Source organism: Rutilus rutilus (genome assembly GCF_951802725.1).
Source record: "Rutilus rutilus genome assembly, chromosome: 23".
In the NCBI taxonomy this organism is placed as follows: domain Eukaryota; kingdom Metazoa; phylum Chordata; class Actinopteri; order Cypriniformes; family Leuciscidae; genus Rutilus; species Rutilus rutilus.
The window spans coordinates 30,513,535-30,540,054 of NC_140233.1; the positions used below are offsets into that span (position 1 = coordinate 30,513,535).

The following is a 26,520-nucleotide window of genomic DNA, read 5'->3' on the forward strand; positions in this document are numbered from 1 at the left end:
ATACAGCCTGTTGACTCATTTAATTGAAGGCACAGATTTTTAGTGAAATTGAATGACCTTAATCAGGGTTTTGAATGAACACTGTATTAGTGTGGAAATAAATCTATTGGTGTTAAGATATTGAGACACCTAGTGTAGTTTCAACACTATCTTGGTGTAAATGAGGTAGGGGAACACTAATGGTGTTAACGGTGAACACTTACAGTGTTGTTTTTACACTAAGCAAGTGTAAAAAAAGTAACACTATTTAAAGTGTTAGTTTAACTCTATTTAGTGTGGACCTATATAAACCCCGAAAAAGTGTTAATTTTCTCACTATGAGTGTTAAACACTTTCAAATTTGCTGTGAGGACACTGTAAAATAAAGTGTTACCGAACATAGTAGTTAAACACACCTAAAGTGGGACCAGTTTATTTATTTGAAATTATAATAATTCATGTGAATTTTGACTGAAACAGTTTGAGTTGTTTTCTCTCTCTCATGTCCTCTAGCTGGATGATGCTAAAGCTGATCCATGTATGGCAAAAGGTGGCAAAAACAGTAATAATCAGGCTGTGAATGATGACTATGTAGGCTCTATGGACCATGGCATTGGCTATCAGAAAGGTCACCTCTACCCAGTTCACCACACAGACAATCGTCTCTCCATGCTGGCCACCTCCACCCTGACCAACGCCGCTCCACAGGACAAAGGTTTCAATCGGGGTAAATGGAGCAAACATGAGGACAAAGTTATTACTGATCTGGGGTCCTGTGATAAGGCTTATGTGGTGACTGGTGTAGTTCCTGATCACAACATAAAACTGAATAATAGAGTTACAGTCTCAAAGTATTACTGGAGAGCCACCTGTTGTAAGAAGAAGAAAGATGTGTACACAGGGCAGGGTTACTTTGGACCTGTTGGCACTGACAAGATAGTGACACCATTATCAATTACAGAACTACAGACACAGCTGGCCACAGAATACAGAGTGAATAATATTGTAATTTTCCCAGGTGTACCGGGTGGTTGTAACTAGTTTAGTCTTTAGCCTATGAGCTAAAGTGTATGATCTGGCATCTGCATCTCTGACTGGAGTTGGTAATATCTGGAATCAGATCTTCATACTCTAGATCATGACTTCATAATCCTGTCCTGCCTTTCTGTTATTTTAATGAAGATCTCCAGCCATCTTTGTCCACTTCACTGTTTCACTGTCACTGGATTAACACAAGGGCGTAACTTTGGGTCTACCATTGGGGGGGTTAAACTCGCTGCATATTTATTAATTTATTTATTGAATAATTTTCTTGTGTAAAAGGTAATTTGCCGTTCCTGTTTTAGAAATACATTGTGATACTTTTACTGATTTAGGCTACTTAACGTAAATGCAGTTGTTCACTTGACTATTTATGCCATAATGACACAGTGTTTAAGCACTAGCCAGCAGTGGCAGCTTCCAATTAATTGATTTTTTGTGTGTTCAATATCTTATAAAAAAAAAAACTAAAAAAAAAAAAAAACTTAAAGATTAATCAATTGCATCACTGTATTGGCACCTACATGCAGCAAATGTATTATGCACAATTCAACTCTCAATATTACACAATATAGGGTGGCACACTGGAGTGCAGCTTGCACCTTTATTCTGAACAGATTTCACATATTGGTGGGCATCACCAAAACTCACCATCCACTAACAAAATCTTTAAGTTTATCTGTTAAAATGTATTTTATTAACATCGCATTTTAAAAACTTAACATCAAATAACAGCATTAAAAACTTTCAAAGAGAGAAAATGAAAGTGCAATTATATTATCACTTTGCATGAAATAAGACTCAAAAGTAGATAAAAAAAAATTGTGTTTGCATTTAGCCTCTGATAACATCAAATTCAGAAACTGGGAAAGTGTGGACTAGTTGTGCTTTGATTCATTTTGTCACTTTGCAAACTGCAAAAAGAACAAAAAAATTATAAAAAAATACAAATTATGATAATAATCTCAAATTGAGCCTGAGGTGGTAAATTCCTAATAATTTACGTATTTTTGTTTTTAGGTATTTTAAGATAACTTACCTAAAATACGTTGCGCATACAACTAACGCGATCGTTATAAAGGTGTTTAAACAACAAAACACATCCACTTGCACATATTTGACAATCGGAATATCAGATATATCCTGCTATAGCTAACAAATTTGTGAAATTTTGAATAAAAAGAAATAAAAGCAGATCATCAGTCATTCATTCAGCGCTATTGTGGCTGCGGTGTGACAAGCAATGAATGACGCGTCTCCATGGGAACCATAAAGTGATAGCCTAGCTACTACTTTTACACTTACGTGTAAAAAGGTTCAGCAAGGCTTACATTTAAATGTGTCTTTGTTTTGTTTTGAGTGTATGGTCAATAAATAAAGGAATTAAAAAGATGGGCACAAAACCTGTTTGTCGCGCCCCATTTGTCATGTCTCTATTCCCCCCCAGCAGTGGGCCGCGCACGCGCCCGCGCCTCACACTTTGAGAAACGCACCTCCGTTTGGTCAGGATTTTTCCTCTTTTTGGCTGGTGTCGACCATAGACTGTAAAAAATGGTGTCGACCAACAATGAAAAATCGTTGTCTGGCTGCCTTTCAGTGTCCTTTTTCATCTTTCCATCCGTTAGCATGCACCGTCAGCTTTCTCCAACCATTCATCCCAGCGACTGCGCAATATAGTGAACAAACTTGGTAGAGAAAGCGGGTTGGGTAATACCAAGTAGTCGGCGGTGCGGTGGGCGGGGGGTACATTACAGATTATTTAAAATATGATACTATCTTTCTTGCTGGCAAATGAAATAAAGAAAACGAACAAAAGTATTCATTCGGAATATTTCATATTTATTTTAATATGGGGGGGGGGGGGGTTATATTAGCTGGATCAGATTTTTGGGGGGGTCATAACCCCCGTAACCCCCGTGCAAATTACGCGCATGGATTAACATGTGTGTGTAATAAATGCTGGATGTGTAATCAGTTACATTTAATAAAGACTGTGTGCAAATGTGTCTTAATGTGTTTAAACCCTTATTAAAAAGTACACTACAAGTACATTGATAAATATATGCTAAACACAAGCATACTTTAGTGAAGCTTTAGTGTATTTACCGTAAACATGCTCATGTTGCTCTTCAAGCATATTTCATGAGTACTTTGTGTAAGAACAAAATGATTAAGCTTTTAGTGTGTTTAAAATACATGTACTTTATAAATGCTCAGGCCTACAATATGTAAGGGATAATGTATAGTGAGCCGGTTGTTATAGTGAATAACAACCCCGACAGGCTGAACGGGATCCCGACGCGAAGCGGAGCTTGAATCAGCCTGAAGGGCTTGTTATTCACTATAACAACCGGCTCACTATACATTATCCCGCTTATTACATGGCTACCTACAAAATAAATAAATAAATTGACACAAATTATTTATTTAAAAGGAGTTTATTGATTTAAAAACGATTGTATTGCTTCCGCTAAAGAAAATAGTCCGTTCCGCGTCCATAGCAACGCGCTGTTTTGCATGGCAACGGTCTGTTATACTCCGCAGCGGTCTGTTATAAAGAAATAACACACCGCATTCTACATTGGAATTCAGCCAAGCCATGTAATAAATATTTGTAATATATTTTGAAAAACATTTTTTTACATTTGCAGTGTACCAATTTATAATGTATTATAGACATTTGTCAGCTATTATTAATCATTGCAATAAGCATGATGAGTATATTGTTCACTTCTACTTGTTTGCACGTGTAAAGGCTGTTGTGCATTAGTTTGTACCACTGAAGATTTCAACATCACATTATTTGAAAGGCATCATAACATTTTCCAAAGATGTTTAAAAGTTTTTACTTGTTTAAATTGAAACACGCGTGCAACACACACGACTAAAGCTGATTGGTTCTGTTGAACGGCTGTGATTGGTTATGATAATGAGCACCTCAGAGCTTCTGGTCATCAGATGTGTTTGTGTGTGTCATCTCTGCGTGTGTGTGTATGAGTGTGATTAGATTTAGAAATATACATTTAAACCTTTATAATATAGAGCGATTGTGTCTCTTTAGAGGACCCGGGGGAAACCACACGACTCATATGGAGATCAGGTGTTTTAGCAGAGAATTTCTTAAAACATGGACGGTTTTGGAGAATCGATCGGAGGGAATAAATCTCAGGCTTCATTAAAATATCTGTTTTTGTTTCGATGAAGTAAAGTCTCAAATGGTCTGGAACTACTGAAGGGCGAGTGATGTAAGAGTTTAGAGGTTTTCTGGGGGAACTAATTAATAGAAAGCGTAGTCATGTGCTTTATTTTACCCAGCTTCATGTCTGCATGCCGTGAGACTTTTGGAACCTCATTATTTTGAGATTCCAGGTAAGATTTGTACTACATTAACATCACTTGTCTGCGCCAGTCGCATTTTTGACAATTTAAAAGTACATCTTTTTCAGTGCAGCTACATTCAGTTCGACCAATCAGAGCCAAGCTTTAAGTCGCAGCAGACTGGAAGAGATGCAGACCTGCCCTCAGCACTACTGGTGAGTTTTAGCGGTTAGCATGAGTGTCTGAGGTGTAGTTGTGTCCTGTGGATCTGAACCCCTGAGAGCCGTCACAGGAGCTCAGCTCAGCACAGGTGAGGTCAGTGTTAGCGGTTAGCATGAGTGTCTGAGGTGTAGTTGTGTCCTGTGGATCTGAACCCCTGAGAGCCGTCACAGGAGCTCAGCTCAGCACAGGTGAGGTCAGTGTTAGCGGTTAGCATGAGTGTCTGAGGTGTAGTTGTGTCCTGTGGAGAGTCTGCGCTCTAGAGTCGTCACAGGAGCTCAGCTCAGCACAGGTGAGGTCAGTGTTAGCGGTTAGCATGAGTGTCTGAGGTGTAGTTGTGTCCTGTGGATCTGAACCCCTGAGAGCCGTCACAGGAGCTCAGCTCAGCACAGGTGAGGTCAGTGTTAGCGGTTAGCATGAGTGTCTGAGGTGTAGTTGTGTCCTGTGGATCTGAACCCCTGAGAGCCGTCACAGGAGCTCAGCTCAGCACAGGTGAGGTCAGTGTTAGCGGTTAGCATGAGTGTCTGAGGTGTAGTTGTGTCCTGTGGATCTGAACCCCTGAGAGCCGTCACAGGAGCTCAGCTCAGCACAGGTGAGGTCAGTGTTAGCGGTTAGCATGAGTGACTGTGGTGTAGTTGTGTCCTGTGGAGAGTCGGAGCTCTAGAGCCGTCACAGGAGCTCAGCTCTGCACAGGTGGAGGTCAGTGTTAGCGGTTAGCATGAGTGACTGTGGTGTAGTTGTGTCCTGTGGAGAGTCGGAGCTCTAGAGCCGTCACAGGAGCTCAGCTCAGCACAGGTGAGGTCAGTGTTAGCGGTTAGCATGAGTGACTGTGGTGTAGTTGTGTCCTGTGGAGAGTCGGAGCTCTAGAGCCGTCACAGGAGCTCAGCTCAGCACAGGTGAGGTCAGTGTTAGCTGTTAGCATGAGTGTCTGAGGTCAGTGTTAGCTGTTAGCATGAGTGTCTGAGGTCAGTGTTAGCTGTTAGCATGAGTGTCTGAGGTCAGTGTTAGCTGTTAGCATGAGTGTCTGAGGTGTAGTTGTGTCCTGTGGATCTGAACCCCTGAGAGCCGTCACAGGAGCTCAGCTCAGCACAGGTGGAGGTCAGTGTTAGCTGTTAGCATGAGTGGCTGAGGTGTAGTTGTGGAGGTCAGTGATGCGAGACGAAGCAGGAGAGAGAGTTTCATCAGCTTTATTTAAGAAAGGGGTTTATGCGGTCAGCACACACGCTCCTCCGACTCCCTTGATCTTCTCCTCGGCCCGCCGGCTGAAGAACTTGGCCTTCACGATCACCGGCTGCTTCGGCAGCTTGCCTTTGCCCAGCACTTTGAAGTAGCCCTGAAACACACAGGTCAGAGGTCAGAGGAGAGAACCAGACACAGCTCCAGCTCAGCAGGACACACACACTCCTGACGGATCACACTCATGCATCATAACAGAATTTATTATTCGTGTCAAAATGAAAACAGGAAGTCCACTATGTCTCTCTTTACATTTATTTTGTCCCGTTGTCGGCTTCAGCTAAGAAAAGGAATAGCCTTCGGCAGCGAGTGCAGGCTCTGTGGTGGAGCTCTGCTCTGAAGGAAGTTCCAGCGAGACGGATGAATGGACTTGCAGAGTGACATGACATGAATCAGAGGCTCAAAACACTGACAGTGGTGAGCGGTCATTATGCTTACCAATACCCGAACCGTGCTTTGAGCGAGACCCGAAAAAAAAGAACGGATTTGTATGATTTACGAGAGCATTTACAGGTAGCATTTATCCGGAAGAATCACACCCCTGAATAAGGTTTTTAAATATGACCCTGATTAAGACACAGGTGTAGTTGATGAGCACAGATCTGCGGCTGCTCTCTTCATAGAGCACATTACTGCAGCGACAGCGCTTCACAGAGTATGACAGAGGTTTGGGGTCGCTGTAAAGCAGATGCACTGGACTAAACATGTTCTACTTTATCCACAATATATCAGGGTTTCTGCAGGCATCTTCAAATAAAATAAGGCCTTTTTAATCATTTTTTAAAAATATTTTTAATGCCATACACGACCCATGACTAACCACGGATATAATACATATATATTAGTGCTGTCAATCGATTAAAAACATTAACTTGCTTAATTACATTTTTATGGTTTTATATTAGTTTATATATTTTATAATGTAACAATTTCACAATTAATCTACAAATGAATGTAGAGACAACATAAAGGCCAGTCTCACTGATACTAACACAGCTGATGTCAGGATAAAAATGATTTTCCCCCTCTAATGTTAAACATTAATTATAGCCATCCAACATTACAGGGTCACTGAAAGCTATCAAATTAACATTTGGCTTCAGAAATAACTATTAACTATCATGCATCTATGATAGCAACTATCATTAGCAATCATGCAAAAAACAAACCTATAATAAATGTCATATTTACATTTGCCTAACAGGCATGAATTATAAATTAAATAGACTATTCTTTACTAAAGCTACATTAAAACTCGATAGTCCAAGTGACTACAGCGGCTCAACCAAGTTTATCAAGCGACGAGAATACTTTGTGTGCAAAAAACAAAAATAAAGACTTTATTCAACTCTTTTCTTCTGTGTGTCTCTGAGTGAGTTCACGTAGTGTAACAGCGCAGCGCTTCTGTGTACATCAGAACGGAGGCTCACTATTGGCCAGCATCACACACACATGACCAGCGGCCAATAGTGAGCCTCCGTTCTATGTACAACACAGAAGCGCTGCTGTTACACTACCGTCGGACCTCTGAGCGGTGTGTGTGTGTGTGTGAGAGAGAGTGTGTGTGTGTGTGAGAGAGAGTGTGTGTGTGAGTGTGTGTGTGAGAGAGTGTGTGTGTGTGTGTGTGTGTACTCACGGCGCGCACGACGTCGATGATGGGCGCGGGGCCGTCGGGCTTCTTGCCGTAGTTCACTCTCGTCTGCTCGCTGACCAGTGTCCACAGCTTGTCCAGGTTAATGGTGGGGCAGAACACCGTGTTCCTCTTCAGATGGTAGTGCCTCATGCCCACCTTCCCGAAGTACCCCGGGTGACTGACGACACACACACACATCAGCGTCTGGCATCACTGAATCACCACTGATCTGGGGTCAGTTCTGTGTACCGCACTAAACACGCCTGAGATGATCACAGATCTAAACCCTGTAGGAAAGCATCTTTTGCGGCGGCTCGTGTGTTAGCACATCAGTGAACACCTGAGCACTCAGACCTCTCCAAACTTTAATCTTAACCGTTCTACTTCATCAGACACGATCTGAAAACAGGGCTTTAAGTGTAAAATACCGAACTTATCCTTTAACATTATCCCTGTGAAGTAGCTCTGTGCCGGACAGCACTAACGAGAGTCTGACAGCGTAACAGGCTCGTCTACAGTGTAGGGGTCACTGGCTCCCCTCAGGGGGAACAGGGGCCAGATTACAGATGTGTTTAAGAGCCACAGCAGAATAAAGGTGTGTAATGTCGTGTGTGCGTGTGCTAGCGGGTCACAGGCAGTGAGCGGCTCTCCTGAGGTAACCCTCTCAGGCTGGCGTACACTAGCTCTGCCCAGGGCAATCGGTCCGTCACATTACACACAACACCACATGATAAAACTAACAGAACTCAAAGCTGAAGTATTTTCATTGTTTACTAAACTAATAAACATTAAATGTGACCAAGCACAAATCTTCCTGTGATTACAGACGGCTGTGCTACAGATAACCTGCAGTCAGATCTCCAACACTGCAGTCCCTGTGATAACCCTGAGCTGCTCATATCTGAGGTCATCATACTTGAAGTTCATCATCACTGACCCGTGTGTGTGTGTGTGTGTGTGTGTGTGTGTCTACCTCTAAACGCTCAGGCCTGTATAGAGCACTACAGCACCGCTGACTGAACACTTAAGTCATTCAACCCATTCCTGGTCACTTCCAGCGTATAGCTATCAGGGCTGGGGATTGAGACAAATTTCACAGTTCGACTCAGTATTGAATATTGTGGATATCGGGTTCAACACACGGCACATTTCCTCAAGCTAAACATCTCTTCACTAATGCTGTAAACTATGGGAGTCAGTTGTAGCCTATAGCCTTCATTAGCTACTCTAATACTGAAGGTAAACATTAACTGATTTGTACAAACACTTAAAATACACTTATTTATTTTTAAGATAATAAAGTTATGAAATATAAACATTTAAATGGTGGCTGTCATAAAAACCTGCCAGAATTATTCAAACATCCATTAAAACGTGAAGAATATTAAATGATAATGAATATGTAATATGGTGCAAATATTCAGCAGAATGCTCCTCTCTAGAGTTAATCTCTCGCTGACTGACGAGTTTATGGTCACTGGATCTGGTTTTTCTGAGGTATATGTGACGTCACATGACATCCTTTACTGACGTCTTTCCACGGTTGAAACACTGAGCGATGTCACATGATACGAACTTCTTTAAGTTTTTATAAGTGTTTATCTGGCGCTGTAACTGGTGTTATTCAGGCGGAGGAGAAGATCATGTGCTTCTCTAGAGCTGAGCCAGAGCCATCTCACGCCACAGCGACAACACAGTGTTTATGTTTCTGAATTTCATAAGAAAATGGACGTCATTTGAAATCTGAGACTTTGTTTCATATCAATAATAACAAAGCACAAAGATTACTGTGATGTATTGGATGGGATGTGCTACAATGTTGCATTCATTCATCAGCTGAGGACAGGATGACTAGGCCTGTCGCGATAGTCGATAAGTCGATTAATCGCACGATAAAAAAAAACGAGCTCGATAATTTTTCCGGCCGCGATAATTCCATTTGCATGCTTGTTTGTTTTCCTCGTCTCTCTCTCTCTACCAAAGAGACTGGATGACCACTCTCGCTCGGTTCTTTAGCGTATAGGAGGAGTGAACCCTCTTGTTGTCAGTTGCATGGTCTTTGTGTGGGAAGGCGGCTCCGCGGCGCTTGTCAGTCACATGGTCTTTGTGTGGGAAAGCGCCGGCGGGAGTGTTTGCGGCTACTGCCGGGAGAGAGAGAAGACGCTAGTTGTGAGTTGCGACAGCGAGCCCGATCACATGAAAATGCGTATCTATACCACGAATGTTATTTCTCGTGCCATTTATACGCCAAAAATAGTTTTTGCGTGCATATGATACGCTCTTTATGGCGTGTAATACGCACGCACTCCTCACCCCTAATCCTAACCAAGTATTTTCAGTGCGTAGCATGCACGCAATAAAGTGCGTCTCCGTCTTCCCGACAGTACACAATCACTTGACAAAGTAACAGGAGGACAAAGTAACAGGAGTAACAGTGCAAAATTGTGCGATATGGCTTGTTGAGGCTTTTTTTTATTTGTTTACAAAGGTCCTAACTGTCAGTTTTGCCTGTTATGGAATGTATCACTATTTAATAATGTCTAAAGCCTAATGTTTAATATTTTTTGAAGTGCAATTTTGTTTCATTTTATTTATTAACAGACATTTATTTTGTTAACAGACACTAAGAGTCCATTGCTTTCATTGTTTTTGGTTGTTTTGTTCATTTTTTGGGATATTTAAAATGTTTTCCGTTTTCAATGTTTAATATTCTTTAGAAATAAAAGTTTATAGATCGTTGAAAAGGTGTACCTGCATTATTATGCCATTATAATTATATGAAATGAAAATGGTCTCAGAACGACAATATTATCGTTTATCGCGATAATTTCTTGGACAATTTATCGTCCAGCAAAATTTGTTATCGTGACAGGCCTAAGGATGACTAATCGAGTCTTGGGATTTAAGCATCGATATCGGGTCGTAAAACTGAGAATCGATTAAAATGGAGAAACCGACATCTTCTACCCAGCCCTGATCAGTAGAGCACAGAGTATCTGACTATCTCGAGCACTAGTCCTGCTAATCGCCTCTGAGGATGCAGTGCTCGTGTTCCTCATAGGGTGGGGGGGGGAAATCGAATCAATTTCATTGTTACCCATTTAGTGTTTTCTGCATGAGAGCTGCTTCTGTAGTGTTTAGCTTTCTCATCAGTGTGCTGTAAGCCGATCTGCTATCCGGCCCTCCGCAGGCTCAGTGTGTGTCAGTGCAGTGCCAGACACTAAAGCTACACTGATCTCTGCTGATGTTCACTCACTCTTAAAGCTGTGTCTGATTGTGGTATACAGCAAACCATTTAAGTCATTTTATTATTTAGTTGTGTATAAGAGTGGCTTTGTATGTTACTAATTATTCAGAATATGCGTAAGTCCACAACATGAGAGCTGCTGGTACATCAGTCTATACTCCTGAACGAACACTGTTTGTGAATTTGCTATGGCAAAATGTTTTTTTGTCTGAAGGATTATATTGGTCATTGCACATAACAGGAGGATGTGGGTTAGAAGTCTATTATTAAATGCTAGAGGTTCAGAATATGCTGAAGTTTGTATACAAGTACAGTCAGGTCCATAAATATTGGGACATCGACACAGTTCTAATCTTTTTGGCTCTATACACCACCACAACGGATTAGAAATTGGACTGCGCTTCACAGTGCAGATGGACAATGACCCGAAGCATACTGCGAAAGCAACCAGAGAGTTGTTTAAGGGAAAGAAGTGGAATGTTACGCAATGGCCAAGTCAATCCCCTGACCTGAATCCGATTGAGCATGCATTTCACTTGCTGAAGACAAAACTGAAGGGAGAATGCCCCAAGAACAAGCAGGAACTGAAGACCGCTGCAGTAGAGGCCTGCAGAGCATCACCAGGGATGAAGCCCAGCATCTAGTGATGTCTATGCGCTCCAGACTTCAGGCTGTAATTGACTGCAAAGGATTTGCAACCAAGTATTAAAAAGTGAAAGTTTGATTTATGATTGTTAATCTGTCCCATTACTTTTGGTTAGGGCTGGGCGATATGGCCTAAAAAAAAAAATCCCCGATTTTTTTCACAAAAAAAAATCCGATTTACGATTTAAACCGTTTTTTTTTTTTCTTAAAATCAATCTGCAGATGACAAAGAAATTGTTCAAAACAATTTTTAACTTTATTTTGTTTTGATTTTCCCTTCTGGGATTTGATTTGGATTTTCCCCTTGGGGTTAAAGTGCAATCAGAAACAACAAGCCAGAAAGACAAGATGGCAGGCCTTGCCTTTGTAAACAGTGAAAATGTAACAGAACAGAACAGAACAGAACAGAACAGAACAGAACAGGGGGCTGTTCCATAAAAGCCGCTTAGAAAAGCGGGGATTAAACTCCAAAACCGGACTTGAATGAGCCTAACAAATGAGTTGGGGCTAAAGTGGTTCCATAAAAGGTAATTGAAGCTCACGCAATCTCACTAATTTGATCCAGGTTTATCTAGTCTAGATAATTGCGTGTGCACGCGTTTCTGAAGCAGCCCTAGAGGTCGATCACAGATCAAATCGATCCACCATCAAACAGCGTATATTTTGTGCTGTTTATGCGTTTGTAACATGTTTTTTCCCCCTCAGTGCAAAACTTACATTTTACAGTTATATTCTCCATCTGTAAATGTTCGAAAGTCATGCAAATGTATCCATTTTGCTGCTAATTTTCATATTGAACAAGCGCTGCTGCGCGCATGCGCTCCAAATAGCAGCGCAATAATTCTGACTAAAATATACATTTTGCTTGGAAAATTAATATGCGATATTTTATAACACCAGAAATATCTTCTAATTATAATAATTTATCTTTAGGATGTTGGATAAGTTGCAGTGAACTCATTACACTCATATTTTATACTTCTAATAACATTTTTTTTAACAGAAGTAGCCTAATTCAGGGAAGATTTTTTTAAGAAACTAAATATATAAAGATAAAAAATATAGTTTTGGGTATAGGTCCTATGCTACTTAATAAAGATGATGTATACTTATTTATAATGCGGAGAATTACAGCTTTTAATGCAGTATTTTTTTGGAGAAAGCAAGAATCCCCAGTTTTAAATGAGTAGATTTAGTTTCTAAAGTACATTATGGAGAGGATAACATTAAATTAAGAGCAAGTGTATACAATTTGAAAAGATATGTGCAACTCTAAAATCAAAGAATATTCCATAAAATAAAGGAATATATATTAGCCTACATTAACTACATTTTTATATAACCCTCCCTCCCTTTTATTTCTAGTTATTTGTTATTTTATTTATTTACTTATTTAATATTGAATATTTGATATTCAAATAACATTACTTGAATAACTATTAGGAATTATGTGTCATTATAAGAGTTTGATATAAATATGTTAATGTTAAATTTTTATTACTATTTATTTATATATTTTTTGTCTTTTCCCCCTTAAATCATATGTAAAAGTGTCTAACTATGTACTTTTTGGTTATTGTTCTATTCATGTGTGTTTTTAGGCTATGTGTTGGTGGGTATTATCACAAAAGAAAAAAAGTAGAAGGAAAAATAAGGAATATTTATTGGGGGAAAATATGATGTCTTTAAAGGAACTGTAAATTTGTATAATTGTGTTAAATGTGTTTGAATTGAAAGACAAAGTACATTTTATATATATATATATATATATATATATCGTCGCTGTCCGATGAAAACCGCGTATGTCCATTTTGCCGATTTTGAGATTTTTCGACGGATAGAATGTCCAGGTTCATTTCCGTATACAGTATGCTTCACATATCTAAATGACCTATGAAAAGTTGTGAAATCATGTCATCTGATTTTCACGTATATCCATTTGGTGTCAAAGCTGTCAATCACGCCGCGTATCTCCCGCTCTGTGGAGGCATCTCGCGGTCTAAGCGTCTCTGGAAGCTCAGCATTGGATAGCCGAATAACTCTGTGAGGTAAAGTATCAGCAAACGTTTGTTTTTGACAACTGTTCAAGTTTATTATATATTCGCAATATATTCACAACTGTTATTTACCAGTAAATGGTCTAGACGAAGTAATTGTCACTGTTTATTGTGGAGATGTTAACGCACGGGCCTGTTAACTTAAGCAATACTTTTAAGGTAGTCTAATATTTTTCTGACTAATAAATTACTGACACAGTAAAGGGTAGATTTAAATAAAGAAAAACAAAATTTAAATAAAGAAAAAAACTAAATTTAAAAAAAGAAAAATTCAATTTAAATACAGAAAAAACTAAATTTAAATAAAGAAAATGACATTTAAATAAAGAAAAAACGAAAATTAAATAAAGAAAAAACCGAAATTTAAATAAAGAACAACGAAATTTAAATAAAGAAAAACGAAATTAAGTTAAATTAAAAACGAGATTAATTTAGATTGATAACGGGTAAAAAGGCTAATAGCCTACATGTTGGGTCCGTATACTTTTTCGTCCATTCATTATTCTATTTCGGAATGAAAGATGAAATGTAAAAAAAAAGGTGTAGCTTTTTTTCCTTTTTTTTGTTTAAAAGAAAAAAACAGAAATGGCTGTATTTTTTTTGTACATAGCATAGCCTACTTTGTTATGAGTTTAGTATCATAATGATTAATAAATGCACGCACAATTATCCGTGAACTTGATTTGAAGCCTTTCAACAAAATTCAGAATTAAATGAATGTGCAGTTTGTACAAATAGAGTCTGTAGGTCTACAATGCTGTTGAAAGTATGAAAAGTGAACAGCACGAGTAATAGGATGCACAATTTGAGACGGGTCAGACATGATTTTGACCACTTCATTAAGTTTTGTTTTGTAGAAAACCTTTCTTTAAAGTGAATTTAGTTTTGTATAAATTGTATCTTAATTTTAATCAATTTTTCATCAACCATGGATTTAATAAATAAGCAAAAACCGGTATATAGCAGACAATATAATCATGGAGGCGCCATCGCGTTCACTTGCATTGCACGTTAACTGGAGCGCATCTCATTAACGAAACTCAGTGTATGCCTCACACAGACATGAGAAAGACATCAAATACACAAAGCTTGAAAAGTCTTTAAACGAAATAATTCAAAACGAAAAGAAAAAGGCAACTCTCTGATTATGTATGCCCTTACAAAAGTGCCGCTCTAGGCAATTGCCTAGTTATATGGACGCGCCGGCCCTGGGGTCAGCAATGAGTGTATTGATTCATTGTCCCTTCATAGTTTGCAAGAGACATTTAATAAACTGAGCGTATTTAATAAACGGAGACGTAGGCTATTTAATAAACTGAGCATATTCATCTGTCAATATGAAACGCGACTTGGCCATTCTAATTAATGATCGGAAAAACGCGTATCGACCACCGTTACTGTAAAATATGCGCGTATGTCCATTTAAACTCGATTTTGGTCAAATGTGGATTATATCATTACACTGGCAAGAATATGGCTACATTTAAAGATGCCATACCAAGTATGACAACGCTATGTTCATATGCTTTTAAATTACGGTGTTTTTTTCACTTCCTGAAAAGTAACCGTTTTGGACATACGTGATTTTCATCGGGCAGCGACGATATATATATATATATATATATATATATATATATATATATATATATATATATATATATATATATATATATGTTATTTGGACATTAGATGTGCCTTATTTAGAATTTTAAACCTGTGTGTATATTTTTATGATAGCAATAACTGTAAAGGGACTATTGTAATGGGGTAAATCAAATGTAGGTTAATATACTGTCAATTACTAAGCTCAGATTCATCTCACCAGTTAAAATGTATACTCTGCTTTTGTAATTATTTATTTTTAATTTTGTGATTTTAACTTCTGCTTTACAAAGCTTGTTTTTAGATTGTGTTCTAATGTTCTTCTAATCATAAACATGTACAACAGCTGCCAAACAAAACCAGAGAGAAATGTATTCATAAATCTTTAAAACAATCTAATTCAATCTTGGGCACAAAACATTCAGCCAGTAAAAAAATAAAACCTGTAGCATATATATTGTATTTAGGCCTATCTATCTATCTATCTATCTATCTATCTATCTATATATATATCTCTATCTCTATCTATCTATCTATCTATCTATCTATCTATCTATCTATCTATCTATCTATCTATCTATCTATCTATCTATCTATCTATATCTATCTATCTATCTATCTATCTATCTATCTATCTATCTATCTATCTATCTATATCTATCTATCTATATCTATATCTATCTATCTATCTATCTATCTATCTATCTATCTATATCTATCTATCTATCTATCTATCTATCTATATCTATCTATCTATATCTATCTATCTATATCTATCTATCTATCTATCTATATCTATCTATATCTATCTATCTATCTATCTATCTATCTATGTCTATATATGTCTAATTTATCATTGTAGCCTTAAGTTGATTTTCTGTATACTGTGTATTTATTTTTGGACTAATAGTGGTTAATAAAGTCCAATAATGGTATGAGAGAGTGTCAGTGGTAATATCATTGTGTTCCTATCGGTCAGTGTTAGAGGATCTGTGTAACAGCTGGGGCTTAGCCTGACAGTTAGCCTGCCCTGGACCAGGCTAGTTTCCCAGCATAAGTTGCCAGGGTAACTGAGTTTGAACTATTTTAAGTTTGCTTTATGAAACAGAATCCACCGACAATAAGCCTGACTAACCGAAATAAGCCTGGCTTATACTCTAATCTTGTTTTATGGAACAGCCCCCAGAACAGAACAGAACAGAACAGAACATGAAATGGGTGGATTGGGATTGGTGGGGAACGTGGAAAAAAAAAAAGTACATCACAATAAAGTGTATTGTGATTGTCAAAACATTTGGTAACTAAACAGAATTATTAAGTTTAGTGACAACACAATGTTTACATGGTACAATGACTGGTATGCTACTGTTTTTATTATTGCTTTCACAATTTCAATTCTTGTGATTTGATCCTGATCTTGATTCAATATCGATTCCTTTGGATAAATACTAGGTACAGTAGATACATGTTAATTTAAAGCCCTGTCAGCTGGTATTATTATTAAAGGTTAAAAATAACATCTCAAATTAAATATGCGTTTTTTTACACATTATAATATTTTAATGATATAGGTAAAAATATAATAAATATGTAATATAGTTATCATATTTAGCAAAATACTACTCTCTACAGCAATTATTTTAAAGTCCAACTAACGTGCTATGGTCATTAATGGGCTTTCCAGAGGTAAAAGTAACTTTACGTGACGTATTGTCCTCTAGCTGTTATTATAGACCTCTTTCCGCAGTTGAAAAACACAGATGATCGATTTTATTTTATTTCGGTAAGTTGAACTGTATCTTTCAAATTACCTATTGATCATTCGTGTTTATTTAGCCTACTAGTAGTAGTAAAGAGTAATGATCTGTTCACGTGCCGCTTGAACTCTGTCAGCGATCTGTCAAGCGCCAAAACGGTGTTTATCGTTTGAATTTCGTAATTAAATCGACAGAATCTGAGAGCTGAGAATTTGTTTCATAGCAATAGTAACCTTCTCTGTCTTGTCTGTCGGTGTCAGTGTCCTCTTTGCTTCGCGACTTTTCTCTGCGTGAGAAAATGGATGTGTAGCGTGTAAAAAGTGACAATTGCGTGAGTCTCACGGTGAATTCGTGAGAGTTGGCAGCTCTGCGGATTCAGTTTGTAAGACTGTAGATTGTTTTTTGCCGGGTGTGTTTCAGAGCATGTGAGCGGAGTGGAGCGAGCGGGGAGCGGGAGGATCTTGGACAGAGCGGCATTTTTAAAAGGACGGAGCGTCGCCTTATTTCCCGCTCCAATTTCGCTCCGCTCACACCACGAGTCTGAAGCATGCTCAGTCAAGCCTAAACCAGGATCCATCTGTCTTGCACAGTCATCAACAGTAGACTATTTTCAGTCAAAACTCGGCTCAATAATGGAGTTCAAAAAGGCTACTTCAAAAAGGAAAATGAGAAGTCATACAGGTCAGGTGTACTATAACTAAGTAACTAACAATGATAATGTGGTACAAGAAAATGAATGTGGAGACATCGTTTCAGTCAGCAAAGATTCATTTTGGAATTTAAAAGACATCTCTCGAAAACATGAACGTGAGCTACGCGAACACGCTGAGAAGAAAACAAAAGGTTAGCAAATTGAATACGGTAACTTGTAACAAAGTGTAAATTAAATATAGCGTAATATTCAAACAAATTCGTTTTTTCATTCAAGTAGACCTAATGGTTTGTTTTATTTAGCCGAATTTGTGTCGTCCGTAATAATATTTATATTATTAGGCCCATTTATTCGTTTAATTTTACAGCAGTTTGTGTATGGAAGCCAATTTAAATTAATCGTGCGCGTTGCGCAAAAGTTCACATCAAAATTCTGGCCTTATAGTTAATTTACTTTTAAAAAATGTATGTATATTTGTTTATATAATTTTTATTTATATTATTAGGCCCATTTATTCGTTTAATTTTACAGGACTTTTTGTGTAGGCTATATTCCTTCTTATAGGCCTGTAATTTGAAATAAAACATTTCTATTTGAAAACTGTTGTTGTTGCTCATTAGTTCTTTAGGAGGTAAGGCTGTGGTCTAAGCTAAAAGTGATATACATGTAGATTTTTTTCCTTTTTTGGAGCGAGTGGGGGGCGATCTGAGTGGAGCGGGAAGCAAACCTCGTTGAGCGCTGAGCGATAATGAGCGGAGCGGCCGGATGTAGCTTTGAGCGGGGGAGCGGAGGGTGAACAGTTCCGTGAGCGATGATGAGCGGAGATTCTCACCGCCCCACTCCGCTCACATGCTCTGGTGTGTTTGTGCTGCCGCGGTCTTGCCGTGTTGTTTGTGTTTGATTTTCATTCAAACAAATCGACGTAAACAGTCGAATTAATCGATAAAATCGATTTATCGCCCAGCCCTAGTTTTGGTCCCTTAAAAAGTGGGAGGCACATATACAAACTGTTGTAATTCCTACACCGTTCACTTGATTTGGATGTAAATACCCTCAAATTAAAGCTGAACGTCTGCAGTTAAAGCACATCTTGATCGTTGTGGTGGTGTATAGAGCCAAAAAGATTAGAACTGTGTCGATGTCCCGATATTCATGGACCTGACTGTACGCTGCTAGTACAGGCACACGGTTATTTTCCTCTTGGTTCTTGTTGGGTCATATGCTGGCAAACATAACCTTACAGATGACTTGCCAAAGCACTTCCATTTGTTTTATTAATAAAATGAATATAGGAAGTAAATTCTTTATGGGTCATCATAAATACTATGCTTTAAAAGTGCCAAGTAGTCACACACACACACAGATAATCTTTACGCTCTGAATCGTGAGGTAGAGATTCCCAGCCCTAGTTCCTCGTCTGCGAGTAGTTCTGGATAAAACATCTGCTGAATCAGTATGAGTGTGTGTGTGTGTGTGTTCACTAGGCCTGATATGAGCCGTTTCAGCACTGACTGGATGAGCTCTAAACACACTAACACACACTTTACACTGCTCGTGCTGGACACGTGACTGTTGCTGATGGTCTTTACTAAACACACTAACACACACTTTACACTGTTTCACATCTCGAGCTGGACACGTGACTGATGCTGATGCTCTTTACTAAACACACTAACACACTTTACACTGTTTCACGACCGTGACTGTTGCTGATGGTCTTTACTAAACACACTAACACACACTTTACACTTTCACATCTCGAGCTGGACACGTGACTGATGCTGATGCTCTTTACTAAACACACTAACACACACTTTACACTCGGTTATAAGCGCGTTCACATCTCGAGCTGGACACGTGACTGATGCTGATGCTCTTTACTAAACACACTAACACACACTTTACACTCGGTTATAAGCGCGTTCACAGCTCGTGCGGGACACGTGACTGGTGTTGATGGTCTTTACTCACTATTTGTCGAAGTTGATCCTGTGATGATGCATTCCACCGGCGTTACCGCGACCTCCGGGATGCTTTCTGTGCTTGCCTGCACACACACACACACACATTAATGCCACATTAGCCCGCGCTAAACATCTTCGCTGTAACTTATCTCACGAGTGTCGCGCGCTCACTCACCGATGCGCCCGTGCCCGTGGCTGACGTGCCCGCGCAGCTTCCTAGTCTTGGACTTCTTGGTCGGCTGTGAAGAGATGACATGTTTATTACACGAGTATTTCAGTGTAGTGGAAGAGCTTCGGTATGAGACACACTCCAGCTCTGCCAGAGGCCGAGAGCGCGAGCGCCGCTACACCGCAGCAATGCCGCTAAAACACCGCTATATCCAACACACATGCACAATACTGACTGATAATCATACTTAAACACATAAGGAAAACATATCAACAAGTTATAATTATGTTCTGGCTCCATTTAATAAAGGATTAAGAAGGATTGATGCGTTAATGACAGTGGGAGAACTCTTCATGAGCACCTACCATGGCGGCGAGAACGCAAAGAGGAAGTGGCCACTGTGATCTCGCGAGATAATGCGTGTCTGTCGCTCTGCGCGGGATTACGGCGAGAGAGCGCCTCCAGCGGGCGGGAGGATAAACTGCTACTGCAAGACCGAATATTCTATTCTACCCAAACCCTAACCCTAACCCCCATTCTATTTAAAACATTTTAATTACGTGTTTTAGTTAGATTCAGTCTAATACATATATTTCTGAATTGAGCACATCTAATGTTAAAAAAAATTGTAAATAGACGCCGTAGAAGACAGAAAGAAAAAAGAATTTTAATGTAGGCGTTTGTTTGTTGTGTAACTGGTTTCCTCTATTTATCCCTGCAGGCAAAGCTAACACAAGGCAATATAAGTCTCTTGCTGCAGGTCTCACTGAAATATCAAATGACATATGCCTCAATGGAAACACATATTTGCATATGAAATTATTTTCTAATTATTTCAACGACTGGTTCCTGAGTTTAAAAACAAGGGAACATGCCCCAGCAGTATCTATGGGATGATTAAATAAAAACCAGTAAGAAATAATAGTAGATCTTAATCAGCGCTGATGAAAGTACCCGTCCTCACGTGACCCGCAGCGCTTAGCCCCGCCCACTGTGAGGCAGCCGAGGTGGTTTCTATGGCAGCGCTCCGGAAGTGAGGAGGATGCTGTGTCTATGTGGATGTTGAAGCAGGTGCAGTCACTCAGTCAGGAGCCCGACGGGATTAATCATGTCCGTGTCCACTCTGCAGAAGCTGACGGTGGTGTCGTGCGTGGCGCTGTGCGTGGCGCTGCTGCTGCCGAAGATGCTGCTCTCGCGGGGGAAGCGGGACGGGGAAGGTGCTCTTACACACACACACACACACACACACACACGAGCTGTTCGCATCCTCTGCAAATGAGGGTTTTTGCTTTTGATTCATGAAACACGTTGTATTTTCTTCTAGTCCAGTAATGATATTAGCAAACCTAATAAATAAGCATTATTAATGAATAAAGCTCACATACACAGCTCTGCGTGTGGAACACTATAGAGAGGATAGGCGATGATCTGATGAGGCAGCAGTGGCTGAGAACAGGGCTAATGTGAACACTGTGCTAAACAGTGGCGAAGCCACGAGGGGGCCTGGGTGGGCCTAGGCCCCCTCATTTATATGTCCGGCCCCCTCAGATTTCTGATGGCTTAAAATAAAATAATAAAAATAAGAAATTATTGATGTGTTAGTCTAACTGATAGATTGACCGGTCAAAATACTGCGCGGTAAAATGCGGCTGTTTTCAAACTTGATTTGACTTGTGCATAACCTACGCTGTCATCTTCGCGTGAGAGTTCATGCGGTGAATGGCAGCGTTGTGCAAAGTACAATATTACGCACGGAAAGATGAGCGAGAAGGAGAAAAGCTATCTACATCTGAGTTTGCTTCAGCTTACTACAAGACGACAGCGAGTGAAGCGGCTAGGAGACAGAAACGTATATTTCATCACAGGAATAGCGGTGAGACTTCGACTCAGATCGGCACAATGCGCAATGACTTGTTTGCAATTGATGAACCGCCTTCACAACCAGTGATGACCACATTTCCTGTATAGCCTATATCTGTTGTATATGAAGAGTTTGGTTTCAAAACGCGATAAATTCATTATGATTAATTTTGAGTAATAATGTGTTTTCTTTACCAAGAGAGTGGAAAGATTAAAACCACTATTTTTTGTTTCAAACTTTCACATAGCATATTTAGGTTATAATAACATAATTTCAAATCCATATTTTGATTTTCAAATATTTATTATAAAAAAGGATTAGTTTCCCCCCAAAATGCAATAAATTCATGACACTTTTTCCCCAAAATGCAATTAATCCATTGAATCAATATAAAAGTTATTTTTCATATTTTAACTGTTGAAATACACAACAAAGTAAGTTGATCCACATATGACAGCCTCTGAACTTGGTCAATACTAATTATATAACTTACAGGCACTGGACTAAAAATAGCCGACATTAAAATCACCATCGCTAAGAAATACCTCCTGAACTTTTTTTTACGGCGATCAGCTGTAAAATGGCTTGGTCCTGCTCGGTTTTCGTTGACTTTGAGTAAAACAATTGAAAGTTTTTCAAAAGATCCCCTGGGGTTAAAGTGTCAGCGTGACAGAAGTTTGACGCTGTCGTGTGAGAAAAAGCAACAGTCGAGATTTTTCCTCCTCCCTCAGTCATCTTCTTAATCTCCTCAAGTAGCCTAAATGATTAGATTTCAATGGCTTACGTTTCTTCCCCACCACAGGGTCACCAATGCCGTCAAAATGATTATTATTAATATTTTTTATTTTTTTGTGGATCACAAAGTAGAAGGAAAACTGGGATGCCGGGTTTGTTCAAAGCGCCGCCGTTGCGGTTTAGAAAGCGTGGAATGGTGCGCTGACTGCGCGGATAGCATTTTATGTAAAATTAAAAATGGACTTTTCAACACCGACCAGATAGCCTACAATACAGATTTTTGGGGGAACTAAAAAAAAATATATAGCCTACATATTTAACGTTTATCGCGTTTTGGAACCAAACTCTTATTTGCGGAGTAAGATGACATCATTGACACTTTTTATAATCGCCCTTGTAGGCCTACTTCATGTAAAAGATAATAATCGCCGAGCTATGTCGTAGGCTGCTATAGCCTAGGCTATATATATAGGCTATACTGTATATATATACTGTATATTAGTTGCCCCCTCATTTTAAGTTGGGCCCCCCCAAAAATAAAATTCTGGCTACGCCCCTGGTGCTAAAGTGTGTGAATACTCTGTGTGTGTGTGTGTGTGTGTGTGTGTGTGTGTGTGTGTGTGTGTGTACCTGTTTTTCTACACCGGTGGGGACTTCAACCTGAATGCACACAGACTCATGGGGACTCGTGTTACAGTGGGGACCTAAATAGAGGTCCCCATGGGTAAACAAGCTTATAAATCATACAGAATTAGTTTTTTTGAAAATGTAAAAATGCAGAATGTTTTCTGTGATGGGTAGGTTTAGTGGTAGGGTTAGTGTGTGTGTGTGTGTGTGGAACCGGCCCATGGAGTGCAGTAAACTTTATTCTAGGCCTTAACCAGTGGCTCAAGAGCCTGTGCCTCTGCTCCCCTCGCACATCAGATCGCCAAACACAAGCAACTCTTATACTGGATATCATTTGTGTACGATTAACAGAGTCAACAAAAAAAGGAGGAGGAGTTGCTTTATATGTTGATACAGAGTTAAAATGTAGTTTGATTAAAAGTATGTCATGGACTATAGAAAACATTCTGGAGTGCTTAACCATAGAAATCGACATTGAAAGATCCACACATATAATAATTAGTTGTGTGTATAGAACACGGGAACATGTATTGATGCATTTATGAATAGATTAGTAGGTGTGTGAAATAGATGGAATGAGAACAAGTTACAAATTATATGTGGAGATTTTAACATTGATTTGTTGAATCCAAATGGACATAAGAGAACATCTGACTTTATTGATACAGTGTATAGTAAAGGTATATTTCACTAGTAGAATAACATCAGACACTGCTACACTAATTGATAATATATATACAAATGAAATTGGAGGAGGATTATTTATAAATGATATGATCATCTTCCAGTTTTTGCGATCTTCCAAAGATTTTTTACAAACCCAAATGAAAATATGACAAACGATGTTAAAATGCTTGGACAGAAGCCATCGCTGCCCTCGGGAGGACCTAAAGAAACAGAACTGGAGTGAGGTTTATGAACATGAAGATCTAATAGAGCCTGTGATGCTTTTATAACCACACTGATTTAAAAATATGACAAACATTGTTTTTTCAAGAAGTTTGTAAGGAAGTGAAAAAATGTGGACAAACCATGGGTTACAAATGGAGAAGAGAAGGCGTGTAAAAGAAGAATGCTTTATACAGGACATTTATTGCAACAATGACAAAACAAGCTGAAAATAATTATAAAATATATAAAAATAAACTAGTAAGTATTATAAGATTTAGTAAAAAGGACTATTAGCATACATTATTGAACAAGTATAAGAGTAATACTAAAAAAAACATGGGAAGTGCTTAATAGTATAATTAAAACGAATAGAGGAAAAGTAGATTACCCAAATTATTCTGTAAATGAAGACTCAGGAATTATAAATAAAGTGAATGACATTGCCAACACATTTAAGAGTGTTTAGTAACTGTTAGTTATAAGTTCGTGGAGCAGAGGAATGAGGACAGGCCAGAGGAAGTAGATATCTCTAGTAATAACCATTCAGTGTTGATTAGAGGAACTCATGAAAGGGAAATACTTGATACTGTTAATTATTGTAAGAATAAAAATTCAACTGATTGTAATGATATTGACATGTCATTATTAAAAAACATCATAGAATATATAGTGAAACCATTTACACATGTTTGTAATCAATCATTTTTAACAGGTATATTTCCTAATAATATGAAAACAGCTAAAATTATTCCTATTTTTAAAAGCGGTGATAGACATCTTTTTCCAATTACAGACCAATGTCTCCGCTTTCCCAGTTCTCCTAAACTTTGGAGAAGCTACATGTGCGTAGGCTTGATGACTTCACAGACATAAACTATTGAGTGAACATCAGTACAGCTTTAGAGCCGATAGGCCGACCTCAGTGGCAGTGATGGAAACGGCAGAGGAGATTCCCACTTCAGTGGGTAATAGTGAATATACTGTGATGAATATACTGTGATGAATATACTGTGATGAATATACTGTGATGAATATACTGTGATGAATATACTGTGATGAATATACTGTGATGAATATACTGTGGGGGTGTTCCTGGATTTAAAGAAGCTTTTGATACTATTGATCATGGTCTACTAATGAGGAAACTGGAAAGATATGGTATAAGAGGCAAAGCCTATTTCTGGTTAAAAAGTTACCTTGACGACAGAGAAATGATGTTAGATCAGACTTAATGAAAGTTACGTGTGGAGTTCCACAGGGCTCGGTGTTAGGCCCCTTAATGTTTGCACTGTATATAAATGATATTTGTAAAGTGTCAGAAATATTAAAAATGGTTTTGTTTGCTGATGACACTAATTTATATTGTTCAGGGGGAAATTTGGAACAGCTTCTGAATACAGTGGAAATTGAATTGATGATCTTAAAAAAATGGTTGGATGAAAATAGATTGTCATTGAATTTAAGTAAAACAAAGTTCATAATATTTGGTAATCGAAAGAGTATTAATAAAGTTAAAATTAGGATTAACAATGAGGAAATAGATAGAGTAAATGAAACTAAATTTCTAGGCGTAACTTAGATCATAAATTATGCTGGAAACCACATTTTAATCATGTAAAAAGAAAAATGTCACAATCCATTGCAATATTACATAAAACTAAACATATTCTGAACGAAAATTCATTATATATTTTGTATTGTGCGCTCATAGTTCCATACATGACCTATTGTGTGGAGGTTTGGGGACATGCATATAAAACCAATATAAATCCAATATATATGTTATAGGTTATGTTATATATGTGGTAGGATTATAAAACACGTTGACTATCACGAACCAACTAATCAATTGTTTAGTCATTTAAATGCTTTAAAATTTTTTGATTTAGTTCATTTCTGTACTGTACAGACAATGTATAAAGTCTATAATAATTTGCTTCCAAACTGTATCCAGAGGCTGTTTGAAATAAGAGAAGGTCAGTATAAACTAAGAGGAATGCATATGTTTAAAATAATAAGGGCAAGAACTAATACAAAAAATAGATGCATATCTGTCAAAGGGGTTAATCTATGGAATAATTTGCATACGGAATTAAAATTGTGTAATTCACTTTGTAAATTCAAGAAAATGTTTAAAAACAAGGTGGTAAATAATTATTTAATTCAATGTGTATAATTTTTTTTCTTCTTTCTTTTTTCTTTATATACATATGTGTATATATATATTGATGTATGTGTGTCTTGTATTAATCACTCCCAGTGAAAAAGTGCCGCTCATTTGATTGATAATTATGTGTAAAGGGTAGGCTTAATAAGCAGAGGCTTCAGCCTACACCTTTTTCAGTTATTATGTATAACTTTATTTTTATGAGTGATTGTCTGTGAGGACCGGGAAAAAAATAATTAAATGTTCAGAAAAAAATAAAATGTTGATAGAATATTTGTGGGAAACCCCTGTCCAGGCCTATGCAGAGGACGTCCAGGTGTCACCCAGAGACGAGAGAGTGGTTAAACCACGCTCTCCCACACTGATAGATGCATGCGGTGGTCCGGCTAGAGGTGGAAACACCAGCGCTGTGTGTCATGAGAGACGCAGTGGAGAACAGGATGTGTGTGATCGTCTCTGTGCCGGCTGTGGTGCTGCTGGCAGAACGGCTCATGTGCGGATGGAAACCATGTTGCTGAGCTGGACTTTGTTGGCAGTACCTGAAGACGAGCTCTAACTGTGAATCTGTGGATGTCGTCTTGTAGGGCTGTGTTCTTCAGAACTGTGTGTGATGCGTTATGGTCGGCACAGGCCAGTTGTCCCTGTAGGCGTAGGCCTGTCCAGTGCTGTCTCATACGCAGATGAAGTGATCGATTACTGTCCTTCTGATGGTTGAATCCG

The 26,520-nt window shown here is 38.6% G+C and overlaps 2 protein-coding genes across 2 annotated transcripts in view; one reads left to right on the forward strand and one right to left on the reverse strand.

The window, feature by feature from the left end:
* Nucleotides 1-5,728: 5,728 nt before the first annotated feature.
* On the reverse strand, nt 5,729-20,004 carry rpl27a (ribosomal protein L27a). The gene is made up of 5 exons (XM_084396304.1): nt 19,885-20,004; nt 19,526-19,589; nt 19,358-19,433; nt 7,430-7,604; nt 5,729-5,890 (listed from the first exon to the last, which is right to left on the reverse strand). The coding sequence occupies exons 1-5, from the start codon at nt 19,885-19,887 to the stop codon at nt 5,762-5,764; spliced, it is 447 nt and encodes a 148-aa protein (XP_084252430.1). The 5' UTR covers nt 19,888-20,004; the 3' UTR covers nt 5,729-5,761.
* A 539-nt stretch (nt 20,005-20,543) lies between these two features.
* The window catches only part of ric3b (RIC3 acetylcholine receptor chaperone b), a 23,239-nt gene continuing 17,262 nt past the window's right edge, over nt 20,544-26,520 (forward strand). Inside the window, exon 1 of the mRNA XM_084397172.1 lies at nt 20,544-20,736. Within this exon, the coding sequence (XP_084253298.1) occupies nt 20,628-20,736 (109 nt within the window). The 5' untranslated portion in view covers nt 20,544-20,627. The remainder of the gene's footprint in view (nt 20,737-26,520) is intronic.

Bases quoted from the DNA above. Each gene is read 5' to 3' on its own strand.
- rpl27a (XM_084396304.1), bottom strand. The intron at 19,434-19,525 runs GTGAGTGAGCGC...GTGTGTGTGCAG, and splicing joins CCACGGGCACGGGCGCATCG to GCAAGCACAGAAAGCATCCC. The intron at 5,891-7,429 runs GTGAGTACACAC...TGTGTGTTTCAG, and splicing joins TCATCGACGTCGTGCGCGCC to GGCTACTTCAAAGTGCTGGG.